Here is a 17,433-nt window from a genome sequence, read left to right as displayed (position 1 = left end):
GAAATTAAAATCAAATACCAAAATAAATAAGTTTCATACTTCAATCCAATAAAAATAAATACAAGTCTTGGTTAAAACATAACAATACCGGTAAATTTCATTAAGAGAATAAAAATATATAATAAAAAGGAAGGTCCATTAAATGTTTATTAAGAGAATTACAAATTTTTTTACATAAATATTTATTTATAAATTATATATAAATATATATAATAATAAATTATATAATTATATATAATAATATTTTCATCCTTAATGGGTGGGGATGGGGACGAATATCAAAATACCATACCCGCCCCGTACCCGATTTAAGAATCCGAATACTAAGGATCCCCATCCCCGTTACCCGTTTATACCCGTATATCTTCCCCGTTAGGATCGAATACCCGTGGGTACCCTACCCGCTGGGGATTATTGCCATCCCTAATTGTAGCAGCGACAGAGATAGAGATAGAGATATCATTTTGATATTTTTCGAAAACAGCAACAATTGGACACGTGTCACCTAACTTACCAATTACCACAGTAATTTTCAGATGTCGTTCTCATTCGTCATGAGTTTCGCGGGGAACATTTCCAGAAAGCCCGTAAAATAACTTAATAAACAAAAAAAATAAAAATTAAATTAAATACGTAAAGCACTGACCAACCTCCGATGGGAGAAGTACCAGTCCTCACTCGCACACTACTATTTGGACGATCCTCCAGTTTCACACTCACAACTAACCGTCTTCATCTTCATCGCACTTCCATTTCTGATACCAACACTCCCAGTGCCCCCCATGCAACTCCGATTTCGTTGCTCAGGTTGAAGAAGAAGAAGACGAAGCCTCCTTCTCCGTTCGCCTTCATCAGGTTCGTTACGCCACTGCTGCCATTTCTGTTTGATTCAAATTCCGTTTGCGATCTTAGGATTTCGAATCGTTTCTGTAATTGATTGTTCAGAATCAACAGCAATAATGGAACTTCTGTTTCTGTTTCGAAATGGAAGTTTATAGATCATATTTATGATGCAGAGTTTTGCTTGCAGAAATAAGTCTACAAATTTGGTTACTAGAAGTTTGAGATCGAAAATGGTTGGTGATGAAGGGACGCCAGTCAGTGCAGATGTCACTTCAGGAGAGATGATTTTCGAGCCTATTATCGAGGATGGTGTGTTTCGATTTGATTGTTCTGGAAATGATAGAGAAGCGGCACATCCGAGTCTCTCTTTTGTTAATAGCAAGGATAGGGAGACACCGATTAAGAGTCAGACGATGCCATCATGTATCCCAAAGTTTGAATGTCTTCTTGGCCAGCAGATTGTTAAAATTGAGGTCATATTATTTATTTTTGTTTTCGTGTTTTCAGTCTGGTAATTCCTTATGCTGTGATTAACATGAGGTATTTCTTTCGTCTAGCTTCCGGTTGCTACCTCTTTTTACGGCACTGGGGAAGTTAGTGGGCAACTTGAGCGGACAGGAAAAAGAGTAAGTCATTTTTTGATGACACATGCCTGGTTTATTTTCCCTTTTTCGCTAGGTCGTGCATATTAATGACTTTGATGATGGAATGAAACCAGTTCAAATTACTAAGATTGTAGATGAAACATCTTACTCTTTGCAGAAAAATAATGATTAGTTCTTGTTTGTTTTAGGTTTTTACTTGGAACACGGATGCGTGGGGCTATGGTTCTGGAACTACGTCATTGTACCAGTCGCATCCTTGGGTGCTGGCTGTTCTTCCTTCTGGGGAGGCTTTAGGAGTTCTTGCTGATACAACAAAGCGCTGTGAGGTGCTTTGATAATGTTGTCTTTGGAAGTTAACTTAAAACAATCATTGCCTATTAGTATATAACTTACGTGTACGTTCTTTCCTCACTGGCAGATTGACTTAAGAAAAGAATCAGTGATACAGTTCATTGCTCCATCCTCTTATCCTATCATAACCTTTGGTCCATTTGCTTCACCCAATGCTGTTTTGATAGCTTTATCACATGCAATCGGTAATTTCTCAGAGCATTTAGATTGAACTCCCTCCCTAGTTTCCTTATAATTTCTCTAATGTCACAGTGATATTTCTGTATGTTCAGAATCTTGATATCTCAATTACAATCAATATTCAAAAACCTTCCTGTTACATTGACAATTGGAGGTTGAAGAATTTAAACATAACATAAGATATGATGGATAGATGCTACATTTGATTGTTGAAGGGTCATGATGAGAAGACATGTAGCAGTCTGAAGTTGTATGTTATGTGATATGTTAAGTACTGAACTTATGAAAATTGAAATGATCAGAGATTAGATTGAATTGTATACAGCATATATTACACAGAGTATACATCTGTCTTAAATGCATACACAAAACATGTGAATGCAGGCTTATGTGTTTTCTAGTCATTGTAGCCCTTAAATAAAAGGCAGTCTTTTGTTTATTTTGGTTATTGTTAATACAATTGCTTTAATGAGTGAAAGTTTTCTCACCAGGTACTATATTTATGCCCCCAAAGTGGTCCTTGGGTTATCAACAGTGTCGCTGGAGCTATGACACTGATAAGAGAGTTCAAGAGGTACGTTGGTAATTATCTCAAGTTAGATTCTCTCTATATCTGTATTTATGCTCTCCAAATTCTTTCTTCCTTGCACAACATATCTCTGAAAGTAGGATTGTGCCACCACACCAATTTATCATCATTTTATTTATTTATTTGTATGCTAATCTTGTCTTGATAGTAGAGAAATTTTAATCAAAGAGATATAGTATAGAACGATGGACAAGATGTCCACTGGGACAGAGAACTAATACCACCTTAATCACCAATTATGAGCACTAACACCAGCACCAACCTTAGGTGCATCAGCAAAATTGATTGTAATGATCATTGACCAACTTACATTAGCAGGTTGCAAGAACTTTTCGGGGGAAAAAGATTCCTTGTGATGTCATATGGATGGATATTGATTATATGGACGGTTTTCGTTGTTTCACTTTTGACAAGGTAAACTATCCTTCAAGTTTTCTTGATGTATGACAGTTCATTTCCATATACTGTCCGTAATCAATGTCATCATCAATCTTCTTTTGGGGTGACTACCATGTAAAGTTTACTAAGGCTTTCAATGCATTTAGGCTTAGATGTTAATTTCCATAACTTCTATTTGAAGAATAACTGTCAAGAGAGAAAAAGGTGCAGTGGGGATGTGATGCCCATAAATTCCATATCAGTAAAACTTTGTGTGGATTTAGTGTACATAACCACACCTCGGGGTTCAAAAGTCAACTTGAGCTACCACTTTCGAGTGGGGTCTCGGGTATTGTATATGGTATCTGAGTGCAACTAAGCCTATTGCGTATGTGGGACACAGGGCAATGGTTATTGGACGACGGCTCCCTACTGATGAGGGAAAACAGCAATGGGCTTGTGTGTATTGGGTAACATGAATGTGTGTGCAAGTATATATCATGTGGCTTGTATGTGTCCCAAATTTGAAAATCCTATTTGTCACAAGATGCATGATTTTCTCTTGAGCACGGTCTAAAAAGGGGAATACTTGTGCCCCGCCTAGGGCTCAAAAAGTCAATTTCAGCTAGCAACTTGAGATGAGGCCTTGGTTTCTATCAGTGGTTGCTTGTGAGAGTGCTCAAAACTTTGGTATACTGCCTGGGAACTAGAAGTAGCAAATATATTATTGGAATAGCAATTTTCCACTGCTAGTACTGCCGTTGTTCACTGCCTGATTGCGCTAAGCAAATTGAACTGGAATCTCACTATACAAATGTCTCAATGATGTTGAAGAAAATCATCATTCTGGTCTTCTTATCTGCTCAATCAGCTTGGTTCATGTATTGACTAAGCTGCTCTGTGGCTTCATTTATTGAGTTGAGTTCCATCATCATATGAGACATTGCTCAGGCATACATTCATATTCCATAGCCCACAAGATCAAATTAGTACCTTCATTCTAGATAAAAATAAACTTGATCAAATGTTGGCTTTTTGGATGGATTGGTGACAGAACAGAACATTTAATGGTGCGGAGGTCAAGTTTAGATTGCGAGTGACAGCATGGGGATCTGGGAATTAATAGGACCCGGATGTTTCTTTGTTTTTATTTTTATTTTTATTTTTTATACTGCTGTTTAGCTGTATTTTAGTTGATGGCTTGTATCTCATTCAATGCTGTTGATTTGTTTAGTGATTCCTCAGTGCTGCTGGTCACTGTATTTGTATTTGCTGTTCAATTTTTTATTTTATTTATTATTTTTAAAAGTTAGTTTGTTTTAAGTTGTGTTGAAATTGGATATTATTCCTTACAATAAAACTTTATTACGATATACATTTCAGGACCGTTTTCAAGATCCAAAATCCTTGGTGAACGATCTCCACCAAAATGGTTTCAAGGCAATATGGATGCTTGACCCAGGGATAAAACAGGAAGATGGTTATTTTGTGTATGATAGTGGTTCTAAAACTGATGTTTGGATTTCGAAAGCAGACGGAACACCTTTTGTTGGTAACTTTTCTCTACCTATTGGGTTTGAAATTTGAGTCCAGTATTTCTCCGTAATAAATTTCCTTTCTATCTACAGGGGAGGTCTGGCCTGGGCCTTGTGTTTTCCCAGACTTTACACAAGCAAAAGCTCGATCATGGTGGTCCAACTTAGTCAAAGATTTCATTTCTAATGGTGTTGACGGTATATGGAATGACATGAATGAACCAGCTGTTTTTAAGGTAGTTCTATAACTGCTTGATGCTGCTTGCAATTTGTTCAGTTATTGATATTTGTTCTTCCTCAGGTTGTCACAAAAACAATGCCTGACAGCAATATCCATAAGGGGGATGAGGAACTGGGTGGTTGCCAGAATCACTCACACTACCACAATGTAACAATTATTCAACCCCAGTTTTGTGCTTTAACTTTAATCATTTAGTTTTTGTTCAATGCGGTTGAACTTTTTGCTCCACTGTGCCACCGTGCCAAAAAAAACTTGATTTCCTCCGGTTTCTGAGTGTCTTTTTGTTATCTTATCAGATTGCAGTGAGCTGCACTCGTTACTGATAATTTTCTGAACTTCAAAACTTGTTGACTTTGCTGCTGATTAGGTCTATGGATTGCTGATGGCAAGATCGACTTATGAAGGGATGAAGTTGGGTAATGAAAAGAAACGTCCTTTTGTCCTCACGAGGGCTGGATTTATTGGTAGCCAGCGTTATGCTGCAACATGGACCGGAGATAATCTTTCAACTTGGGAACACCTGCATATGAGTATTTCTATGGTACTTCAACTGGTATGTAACTCTTTTAGCCTGGTTTCCAAAAGTGGAGAAAGTTGTAGACTTTAATTTGATTTCCTTGCCTCTTCTCTAGTTAGCTCCTTGTACACAAAATGTCTGTGGTCTTTTCAGATTAGAATTATTTACATCCAGAATTGTTCTCCAGGTTACACCACTGTTTAAAAATTGAGATTGAAATGAATGTACTTGTGTCTTAATTGCAAGCCTTGATATCAGATCCAACTGTAGTTGATCATAAATGATACTAATCAAATTCTTGATATATTTTCACTCTCTTCCTCTTAAACATATCCATGTTAATGTTTTCTTAAAGGCTGTATTATTATTATTCTTGATATTATCAATTACCAGAATTTTCTTCTAAATATGGAAATTTCAAAGGCCTAAAATAGATGAAGAAAAGTTCTTTTTTTTTTTCAACCAGTTTCCCGAGATAAACTAAAGAATATGTTATCAACTTGTTTACTGCTCATCTTTATTCAACCAATATATGTTACTTGTTAGTTTCTTTTCAGGGACTTAGTGGTCAGCCGCTTTCAGGGCCTGATATTGGTGGCTTTGCTGGAAATGCAACACCTGAGCTCTTTGGAAGATGGATGGGTATAGGTTCTCTGTTTCCCTTTTGCCGTGGGCACTCTGAACAGGACACCAGTGACCATGAGCCGTGGTCTTTTGGGGAAGAGGTTGGTCATGCTCAAGGATTATGAATTCTTATTGTGTTTCTTTCTTAGTTATCATCTTGATCAAATAATGACCCGATAAAACAAATTTATAATAACTACTTTGCTTACTTGTCATTAGTCTATATTAAAATCTGTAAAGAGTCTAAATGAAAGGTCTGGATAAAGGAGAGAATTGTGGTAGCTTGAAAGCCTGAAGAGGTTGACTAAGAATGAAGATTTCATGGGAGGGTATAGGGTAGCACTAGCACTAATAAGTTGAGGTAAATTCATTTGAGATGATTTTGCCATGTATAGGGAGAAAAAGGGAGGCAATGGAATGTAATGTTGAGTTGATTATAGTTAAATACAAAAGTTGCAATGGTAATTCAAACTTTTTAAGGATAGTTATTAAAGATGTAGTAGAAAGTATGGCATTGAATAAGTTTACCCGTCTAAGTGGAGGATCAGACTACACGTTCTAGGTCAATAGTTTCAACGGGTCTTTAGGTTTCCGATCCTAGGCATCAAGTAAGGAATGACTTACAATGATGACTTGCACCTACTTTTATACTTTGAAATTTACTATTTCTTCCTAGGTTTGGTATTTGTTTTTCAGATCTGGGTTTCCTAGTCTGCCTGCTATTGCTCAGAACTAACTCGGCTTTTCTATATTAGTGTGAAGAAGTATGCCGCTTGGCATTGAGGAGGCGCTACTGCCTTATACCTCATTTATATACTCTCTTCTATATGGCTCATACGACCGGTACTCTAGTGGCAAGTCCTACATTTTTTGCTGGTGGGATATTATGCTGTTGAATATTGTTACTTCTTTTGGAGAAGATGGGTCTGCTTTGTTAAGCCGCTAACTGCAGGCATCCAATTCTTGTGCAGATCCCAAAGACACCAGCTTAAGGAAAATGGAGACTTCTTTTTTGTTGGGTCCGGTTCTAGTGTACGCAAGGTTCTCACCTCTTTCCTATGCGTTACTGTATGAAAGTCTTTGTGTAGATCATGCATTCCTATAGTCTGGCTTCCATTTTTTATGGTTTTTGTACTTTGTTTGCCTTGAGCAAACTGAAACTGAATTGGACATCAATTAAGAGAAAGGCTGGTCTCCTATACTGTCTTTTCTAATCAGTAAATCCTTTCTATAGAATAATATATTGACAATAAAAGATACATCATCCAACATGTCATATGGTTCTTTTCAAAGCAATTCATTTTCTATTGCAGAAGTAAAGATCTGAGTTTATCAAATATTATGGTATGTATTAACTATCAAGTGTTACTTCCACGTTATATTCTGTTTCCATATTGGGAAATTAAGAAAGTGTACATTGAAAAGGGCACCCTGTGGATAGATTGCAGCATATAGATCTGTTTATAGCTTTCTGGTTTCATTAACAGTTGAACTGATAAATGATGGGGAAATTCAGTCCGAAATCCTGGACTGATCAGCACTGGAATTTTGATCCTGGAATTTTGCTTTGACATCCAATTTTTCATGATCAGCACTGCGGTTGGTCAGGGGATGGATACTTTGCGGTGCACATTGCCAAAAGGAATTTGGATGCGTTTTGATTTCGATGATGTGTGTCCCGTATGTATTTCTGTACATGTTGATAGGCTTTGTTATTGTGTCTACTTAATATCCTTTTTTTCCCTCATTTCCTATTAATTCTGTTCTGTTTAATGTAGGATTTACCAGCACTGTATTTGCAAGGCGGAGCAATTATTCCCGTGGGTCCTCCTCATCAGCATGTTGGTGAATCTACTATACTAGATGATGCGACACTACTTGTGGCTTTGAATGAACATGGTAACAATTGAGTTGTGTTGTTTTGTTTTTGTAGTTCGCTTCTGATCAGTTTCTTACAGAAACATATGTATGGCTGGCTACTGAACATTTCTAAATTAAAATATTATCCATCTTTCCTGACATTTTGTAGGCTAAATAAATGTACTTAGCAGCTTAATAATTTATATCTTCCTATATAGGGAAAGCTGAAGGTGTATTATATGAAGATGATGGTGATGGATATGAGTTCCTGGAAGGAGGATTCTTGTTTACACATTATGTTGCTGAACTTCAATCATCAATGGTTATTGTCAAAGTTTCAAAAACTGTAGGATCTTGGAAGAGGCCAAACCGTCGCTTGCATGTGCAATTATTGCTTGGTGGAGGTGCAATGGTATATCTGTTTCTTGAGAGACAACAATAATGCCTTAGACCAGCTTATTTTTAAAATTCCCATATTAATCCGGACATCCTCAAATAGGTTGATATATGGGGTAAGGATGGAGAGGTTCTTCAACTTTCAATGCCATCAGAACAGGAGGTCTCTCAGCTGGTTTCTACCAGTGAGAAACACTACCAAACTTGTTTGGGTAAATTTTTCAATGCTCATACTTTCTCATTTTATCCTGAATACATAAGATATTGATAATTACTACTTCCTTTTAAGATAACAGTTACCTTGACTGAATTGTTTTAATGGATTGTCCAATTCAAATAAGCTTCAATAAACTATCCTTATTTATTTTAATTTTTCTCTTATCTTTTGATTCTTTTTACTCTTGATGAGCAACGGATTTTTTTTTTCTTCTTTCGACTAACTTTCCAATTTTCACAAAAAGAATGGCCTTGTTTTTAATATTATTCTAAAGAAAGATTTAGAGATCTATTTTTCTTCTGTGATCAGCATGCATTTACTGTAGATACAAGCTGCAATACTAGATGACGAATTTAACTTGAAGGATCCACTTCTTAAGTAGTGTTTGGATAACATATATCGTTATTTTTTAAAAGGCATAGGTCAAGAATCTCTGTAAGGATTTTGATGAAATTTAAAGTCATTGTTTTTTTATTTCTTTTGATAAAATTTATTAGTCATTGTTCTTTGTCCTTGTTTTTGGAATTTAACTGCAGTAATTCTATAATTGTTCCTAGTTTGTTATCCAGGAAGTATTCTGTGATGTTCACATTCTCTTTTGAAGTCTTTAGTAACCGTAGAGTTGTGATATTTCGTGAAATGTAATAGAAGATGTTTTTCAAAATTCACTTAACAGAATATAAGTGTGTATGTAGATTTGTTGAAAAACTATTTAGGGATCCACAGATTAATGGTTTTAATTTATCATATACAGAAAATGCCAAGCGTATTCCAGCAGTAGAAGTGAGTTCTGCGCACAAAGGAATAGAGCTTTCAGGGACGCCTATTGAACTGAAAGGTGATGATTGGGCTATTAAAGTAGTGCCCTGGATTGGTGGGCGAATCATTTCCATGACTCACCTTCCTTCAGGTAGGACTTTCTACATTATGGCTATTTTTCTCTTCTGTTCTTTTCCTTGTCTTCATTATGTATACATATTTCCAGACATCCATACATAATTTACTTCCTCTCCGCTATGCCCTGTAGTCTCTCCCCCAATATTATAAGAAGAAAATTTGGGCATGTGTTGTTAACTTGTCTTACATTTTGATGCTTTCCATAGTTGTTACTTTCTTGTGGTCATGGTTTCAGGGACACAGTGGCTTCACAGTAGGGTTGATATTAATGGTTATGAAGAATATAGTGGTACTGAGTACCGCTCTGCTGGATGTTCCGAGGAATACAACGTTATTGAGTGAGTTTCTTGAGTAAACTATTACTAGCTGCATATTTTAATAAAGCATGACTTGAAAAGAAATCCCAAGGGCGTTTACTTTCCACCACTTCTCTTCAGAATACTATCTTATATTACCTCTTACTGAGGTTATTAGTTGAGTGGTTTTGTATCACAGTGAAAAGTTCATTCAATTCTATATAATTGTTCGTATGACCTTAGGATCCTTCTAAAACTCCAAAAGATGTCACTTATTGACCCTTTGGTAGTCAAGATTAGTGAAATGGACCTTGAGTGATATCTATCCATTCAAGCAGTTATGATATTGCATTGGGGTTGGTGGTGTTAGAGAAGATATAGGCATGAATGGACCTTCACCTCAAGCCAGAGCCTGTTTAGGTTCTGGATGGATATATCTGTGTGCATACTAATGGCAGTTATGATGTACTTGCATTTATTCTCTGAAGTCTCCCTGCAGACGAAATCTTGAGCATGCTGGGGAGCAGGAATCTCTCATGTTAGAAGGTGATATAGGGGGTGGATTGGTTCTCCAACGACAGATATGTATTCCAAAGAATGATTCCAAGGTTTTCCGGATTGACTCTAGCATCATAGCACGCAAAGTTGGTGCTGGTTCTGGTGGATATTCAAGGTTTGCTCTTAACATCAATTTATTTTTCCTTCAAACATACGCATGCATGCATAATATAATATATATTTATAACACATACAGAACATATAATGAAGTGTATTTTTCCTGTGATTATTTGTGTGTTTGAGCTTATGAATGCAAGTCTGAAAATTTTCTGGTGGATTTGAGTTTTCTAAGTTGCTACAAGTTCTCAGATCTCTGAAAAATAAATCATATTACCGAACGTTGCTGGACAAGACCACCTCTACATGCTTCTGATAAATAGCCTGGTCCTATTGTATAAGCCTTGATTAAGCCATATTCCCCCAGTGATGGGGAGCCTGATTGGACCTTTAGTAGGTCAATGTGTAGTTCTGATTTTCTGTCTGCTTGCTTGATTTGGCCATATTCCCCCAGTGATGGGGAGCCTAATTGGACCTTTAGTAGGTCAATGTGTAGTTCTGATTTTCTGTCTGCTTGCCTTTCGTTTTTGTTTTTGTTTTTGCTTGTGATATTTTATCTTAATTGCTGAATTTGTTGTGAATTTCTTTGCTTGTAGACTGGTCTGCTTGAGAGTACACCCAATGTTCACCCTGTTGCACCCCTCAGAATCTTATGTTTCATTTATGGCTGTTGACGGATCAAAGCATGAAATTGGGCCTGAATCTAACGAGAAGTTCTATGAAGGGAATTTACTGCCTAATGGTAATTTATCTATTGCTCAATCTTTTGGATTCATGAAAATGAATGTTGGTGCTATATCATCCTGCTCATAATATATAATCACTTTTGACACATTTAATAGAGGGGCTGGCAAAGTATTTTCACTTTCTATGTGATGGTTGTGCTTGCAAAGTCTAAGGAAAAGAAAAAGGTTCAAGTAAAAAAAAATTACTATGCAGAGAAAATGGAAATATAATTCTGAGGGAGCTGTTGAGGTTAATAGAGAAAACGAGTAATTGGAAGACTAGTGAATGCTTATGCATTTTTTGTTTCTTTCTTCTTCTTTTTCCTCTCTGTTATCGAGAATTTAGGTTTTTTGGCAGTTCTTGACATGTGGAATCTTGCATAGTCGAACATACTAAGGTAGTCAACATCGGTAAGGACTGGGACCTAAGGGAAACAGTTTCTTCTTAATTAGGAACCACCTGGAGACTTGAATTATTACAGCATATTTAATTGTGACCTAGGGATAGTGTGTTAGATTTATCTTCCACCACACTGCAAACCCATACGCATGGATCAACTACCTGCGGTTTCCAAAGGTCACAAGTATTTCTGACCTTTGTAGTTGATTACTTCAGAAGTGTACCTACACCTTGCTGATCTGGCCCAAGTCTGGCTTTAATATCATCTATAATACTCCACGCTTGTCCAAATATGTTAGCCCGCTGGGAAGAAAGAATTTCAACCTCATATTGATAATACCAGATATAACTTCTACAGCCTATAGATTGATAGATAACTCTATACACCCAAATGAGTTTTGGTGTTCGGGATTGTAAGGTTTATCAACAACTTTCTATAAATCTCAATATCATATATCTCTCCACAAGAAGTATTTTGAGTGGTCTTAATCTATCTTCTCACATTGACATAGTTCCAGCAGATTACATGGCAGGACAAGAATGCTAAAATAATAAAATCTCAGGATTAAAACCGCAGGTAGTTGATACATCTATTAAATAAAGCCCAGTCGCATCAAACGCGTATCACTAATGGTTTGAATTATTAGTATTTCTGACTTTTCCTTAAAATCTGACACGGATGTAGTCTTGTGTTGGTAAGTGAGGTGCATCTTACAAGTTTATGTTGGTGTTAGAAACTTGAGCAAATGAACACAAATGTATGAGAATAGTCAAAATCTGTATAATGTCTGACTTAATATTAGCTTTCCATTCCAATCAAATTCTCTGTATCTTATATATCTTTCGTTTTTGTTGATCATATTATATATAATAGATGCTCTGATTGATGTTAGAATATACAATAGGAGGTTCAAGTTAGCTTGGATTCTCTCCTACAATGGTCATCTTTGATTTAAATTTCCTTTCCTTTTTCTTGTTGCAACAGGTGAATGGATGCTCGTTGATAAATGCCTTGGCTTGGGGTTACTGAATCGGTTTGATGTTAGTCAGGTTTTCAAGTGCCTAATCCACTGGGGAACTGGTACTGTTAATCTGGAGCTGTGGTCTGAGGACAGGCCAGTTTCAAACCAATCACCTCTTAGAATATCCCACGAGTATGAAGTGATAAATCTCTAGAAAATCTGGTAATCGAACTCTAAAATGCTACCAAAATAAAACTGTCTGAACTGTAAGAAGCTGCTACAGTTTTAAGTGCGGCTTAAATTACGTGAAAATGTAGTCAGTTGCATATCAATTTTAGTACCATGGAAAATGCTTTTGGCCTATAGGACAGAGCCTGGCATTGAGACCAAGGCACCTCTTAAATAGAAAATGGAAAATCATTAGAATATTTTATTAGTAAATAATGTATATGTCAAAATATCAGTGTTTCAAAACCATGGATCTGCTAGTATTTCAAAATCATGATTTGGCACCTTCATTCAGCAACTTTTATTTAAGTTAGATACATGTCTTCAGCTATAGATATCATCACCTCAGGCCAAGCAAGAAAACCACATAATAGATGGTGAGCTCATGATAGGAGTTCAATGGTAACCAATTGGAGCTGGAGATTCCTTCAGTTCACGTCCATTATAATGTATGTCCTGCAAAGCAATTCAATTGTATTAATCAGAACCAAATGTAGACATATAGAACCTTAGGAATAGCAGTTGGCAAAAGCAGATGCTCATTTGAAGAACAATATCCTAGTGCTAGGGTCAGGTGTGGTATCTTCAGTCCTTACCGAAGCAAAGTGATTGACATCTCGGTGGTGAGCCTCGTCTGCCCTAACAACTGTAACAACATCTCTCAAGGTGGAATTGGGTGGTAGCTGCCAATAATCAATAGCGATGGCTGGAGCAGGAACATTCTCAATGTTACCTTTGTCCAATTCCTTGAGGAACTCAGTATATGAGTGAATTGCTTCCTCCTCAAGATACCCAACCATTCTATGAGCAAACTTTGGCGAAATCATATATCCCAAGAAGTAAGCATTGAAGAAGACACCTTGAACTGCAAAGACGAGGGCACGCTCGTACCACCTGGGCTTGGCGACTTCCATGAAGGTCATGAGGTGCATGCGCTCGTTCTCGGCTTCTTCAAGAAGAGCTTTGATCCAGCCGCCGCTGTGCTCAAATCGCCTAAGGGACTTGCAGTGCAGCAGCATCCCTCCTACCATCCCAGGCACTGCTGCCACTGTCTCCAGCATCATTGCCCTGCACCCATATCGCCTCTGCAGAACAAATACAAAGCATATAGCCACACGAATAAACCACCTAGCTACCTAAACTTGTCAAATCATAAAAATGACCAAGCAGATTAGAAGTTGATAATACCTGGAAAAATAGGTCGGTAGGCCATCGGAGAGACTTGACCGTCCAGTAGGCCACTTTGTCCATGAAAGTAGTAGGCAGGTGATGCTTCTGGAGATCTATGGAGGTGTCGGCTTTGTACGTCTCCCATGGCTTCAAATTTAATCAAATCAATCACAGAGGTTAGTCACAAATTTGTTTCATCATAGAAACCAAAATTTTTTTTTGAGAATGAACCAAATATTACGCTTAATTAGAAATCAACTATATATAAATGAGTAACGTACTCTGAAGCAGTTCCATTTCCATTCAGTACCGTCTTCCTTGGTAATCTTGTTCGGTGCCACCCCCCAGTAGCTGGTAATCCCATTCTCCTCATCATCCTTTTTACCACCACCTTGTCCGGCAACCAAGACAGTGGAGTTGCTACGATCAGCCTCCTCGTGCTGCTTCTCCTGATGACCGAGAGCCAGAGTGCTAGCACTGCGGACCTTCTGAACGGGGTAAATGATGCTGCTATTGTTCCACCGTGCCCTCGCGGCCATGTCCTTAAGAGGAATGATAACGGAGGACAATTGTTTGGCCGCGGGCGCATTGGTGGTGGCAGCTCTTGCTGCCGTGGAGAAGAGGCGGGCACTTGCTACGTGCGCCGCCGACTTGACCATGTACCTGCACGCCTGCGTGCGAGTCATCGCCATCATCTTGATCAAAATTCTATCAGGTTTTGGAATCAGAAAGAACGATAGAGAACTAAGAGAGGTCGTTTTCTTGTTTGGTTTTGTGACTGCCTGTTTGGTTTTCAGGGTTTAAGGCTTTTGTGAGTGTTTAAGGGAGAGTCGGCTCTAGGGTTTATATATGAGTTGGTTGAGACATAGTGATGGTGATATGTATGACCGTGATTGAGACACGTCTCTGGGAGTCTGGGTTTATGGTTTAACGGCTGCTTGAAGCCTAACACGGCCAATCTACATCCTTTTATCATATTACAACATGTTGATGAGCTCTTCGAAAGTTCTAGATACGAGTTAACGAGTGGTAACGGAAAAGGAAAGCTAATTAAGATTGAGAATTTTCTTGGGGGACAAGTATATTGATTTACGTGGTGACCAAGGTTACAAATGGATATTCTAGGGTAAATACTCGATCACAGTTAGCTAAATTGGTTACGTGATGCAATTTCAAATTCTAAGTATTCAACCTATTTATGCCTTCTGGTATCTTTGAGAACAGGATTTAGTGAAATTTTTAAACTTTATGAATTACAAAACCACGGGCAAAACGTTCTAAAAAAAAAAACCATGGGCAAAACAATAAATTACAGAATTAAGATTTAAGTAATGACACATAGTTGCCATTTAATTTTATTTTTGGAATGTTTAGCTTTTTTATTTAGGTACATCATTTTAAATGGATGGAGGGCTAGCTAGGGTTCGTATCGAGCACATAGTTTCCGGTGAAGCAAGCATAAACTCCCATGCACTTTGAATTTGGAGAAGGTACTGATCTAATATAGGTCTGGCGGCTTACTTTCAAATATGAGAGATTTTGTGGGTGTTGTAGGAATCGTGGGATGCTAGAACATGTGGCTGAGGGAGTGAGGGCCGTCAGGGTCCCCCGGATTCATTGACGGCCGTATAGCGTGAGAGTGAGGGTAGGGGTCCAAACCCTAACCCTAGCCTTAGTTCTTTGGCGGGTGTGATTGTTCCTCCTGGTTTGGTTAACCTGTTTCTGTCATCCAGATTTGTTTTCTCCAATCATGGGTATCACTGCGGCGGAGTTAACTGCATCCTTAGCCTTTCTTCAGCCGGCAATTCCAAAACAGGTGGTGATACCGCGTTCGCTGATGGAGCTTCCTAACTGGAAAGAAGAGGGGCACATCGATCCTCTATGCTAGCCGCACGCTGACATCAGTAAGAGATCAAAGAGCATGATTTGTCACACCCATATGATTTGCCAATTTTCAAAGGATAAAATTTCAAAAATTTTAGCATAATAAAACTCAAAATCTTACTATCTCACAACCTACTCAACAATTTCCAAACTAAAAACAAATACTGGAAATGAAAATGTCAATAAACTCATCAACCGAGTTAAACATTTATTCTTCTTAATTACATCAACTTCCAAAAGTCTAGTAATAAACTACTTCGCTCACATGAGCTTAAAACAACTACCATAAAATACAAATTAATGTATATCATCAAAACCCAGCTCCTAGGCCACTGCCTCAACCCTGCTGATCATCACCTGCAGGTCTAACTCCTACACTATGAATTGGTGCACCGGGTTGTAAACAACAAACCTGGTATGAGTAACTACCAAAATAAAACTCATCATCACATATAATTATAACTGGTAATTCCTGCATTAATAACTTAGTTCAGGAATCACCTAAAAGCAAGAGAATTCAAAAGAAACAATTAAGAAAACACAATAATTCAAAACCACTCAAAATCATAAATGAATCCTATAAAAAAACATAATTCAGGAATTCTATTAAAAATCACATAATTAAGATTAAAGAATCTCCTGCGGATATGCATAGTTCATGAGATACTCAAAGCAAGGAATTAAATGACAACACATAAGAACATCACACAATCATTTCTCTACTCTTACTTATGAGTTCGCCAACACTTAGTCATCCCCCATAAGTAACCAAACAAATGCGTACTCATGAGTTCGTCAACACTTAGTCATCCCCCATGAAGTACCGACTGACAGACTAGAGCTCTATACTGACCGTAACCAATCACCCGGCCAAGGCTTGGTTCCCGGTCCACCACGAAGGCTCTTAATCTAAGAATCACCACTAAGGCACACACATACACAACTAATGCACCCAATCGCCACTAAGGCACACATTCAAATAATCTCCCATCATAACACTTATCAAATCACACAATAATAATATAATCATAACCGTAACCAATCACCCAGTTAAAGGCTTGGAACCCGGTTTGACTATTTAAACAACAATTCACAATATAAAAATATCATCAACAACAACACAAGAGCAACAACCATATTTCAACATCACAAAATCACATGATCGGAAGTCATTTTGAAAGATTTTATTTTACCAGAAAACATATTTTCACTTACCCATGAGCCGTTGACGATCAAGCTCGTTTATTTTATTTTTTTAAAACAAAAATCATTTTCGTTTAGGACAACTTCATAACTAACGATAATAAAATTATAAAATAAACTCGGTTCCTTATGAACCCATGTGAGATTTACTCACAATATAACAATAACATCATAATTATCATCAAAACCATTACCATCGTCATCATAACAATTATCATCATAATCATCATATCATCAACATTTCCATCAACATTATCATCAGCATCATTAATCTCATCATCATCAAAATTATCATCATAACAATTATCATCATCATCATCATCAAAATCATCATAATCATCATCATAATAATTATAAATATTTGGTCCCAAAGTGGACGTTGGTGAGATGTTACTCACCTCAAATCCAGTTGCGTCTTCGCACGCATAACACAAGCATATAGCTCAAAATCAAACTCCACAAGTCACCATATTAACAAAAACGTTAACTTTAGTAACTAATCAAATACAACTTCTACACTTGTTTTCATAAGCTCAACCACCTCGCAATAACTTAAACAAGCTAAACAAGTCAACCAACAACACTAACACTATCAGACTTGTTGCCACACGCTGCCACAGACAACGGCGTGTGGGTCCCACACACCCCGAAGAACTTCACAAAACCCTAACATACTCAAGCAACTCTAAAACCTACAATCCACATGCTCACGTGCTC

The 17,433-nt window shown here is 37.5% G+C and overlaps 2 protein-coding genes across 2 annotated transcripts; one reads left to right on the top strand and one right to left on the bottom strand.

Annotated features, from left to right (window-relative positions):
• Positions 1-671: 671 nt before the first annotated feature.
• Positions 672-12,738, top strand: LOC101306724 (alpha-glucosidase 2-like). Its single transcript, XM_004300186.1, has 22 exons — positions 672-855; positions 1,031-1,316; positions 1,401-1,469; positions 1,637-1,774; positions 1,867-1,984; positions 2,471-2,553; positions 4,330-4,498; positions 4,575-4,717; positions 4,783-4,869; positions 5,090-5,275; positions 5,797-5,964; positions 6,619-6,739; positions 6,835-6,904; positions 7,456-7,543; positions 7,642-7,762; positions 7,942-8,135; positions 8,223-8,331; positions 9,091-9,246; positions 9,469-9,571; positions 10,029-10,202; positions 10,741-10,886; positions 12,255-12,738. Exons 2-22 carry the CDS (start codon positions 1,074-1,076, stop codon positions 12,443-12,445), a joined length of 2,877 nt encoding a protein of 958 aa, XP_004300234.1. The 5' UTR covers positions 672-855; positions 1,031-1,073; the 3' UTR covers positions 12,446-12,738.
• LOC101307016 (ubiquinol oxidase 1a, mitochondrial-like) lies at positions 12,697-14,446 on the bottom strand. Its single transcript, XM_004300187.1, has 4 exons — positions 13,911-14,446; positions 13,648-13,776; positions 13,056-13,544; positions 12,697-12,915 (listed from the first exon to the last, which is right to left on the bottom strand). Exons 1-4 carry the CDS (start codon positions 14,322-14,324, stop codon positions 12,856-12,858), a joined length of 1,092 nt encoding a protein of 363 aa, XP_004300235.1. The 5' UTR covers positions 14,325-14,446; the 3' UTR covers positions 12,697-12,855.
• Positions 14,447-17,433: the final 2,987 nt, after the last annotated feature.

The sequence above is a fragment of the Fragaria vesca genome, linkage group LG5, assembly GCF_000184155.1.
Source record: "Fragaria vesca subsp. vesca linkage group LG5, FraVesHawaii_1.0, whole genome shotgun sequence".
In the NCBI taxonomy this organism is placed as follows: domain Eukaryota; kingdom Viridiplantae; phylum Streptophyta; class Magnoliopsida; order Rosales; family Rosaceae; genus Fragaria; species Fragaria vesca.
This window is presented reverse-complemented; position numbering and strand designations above follow the sequence as displayed.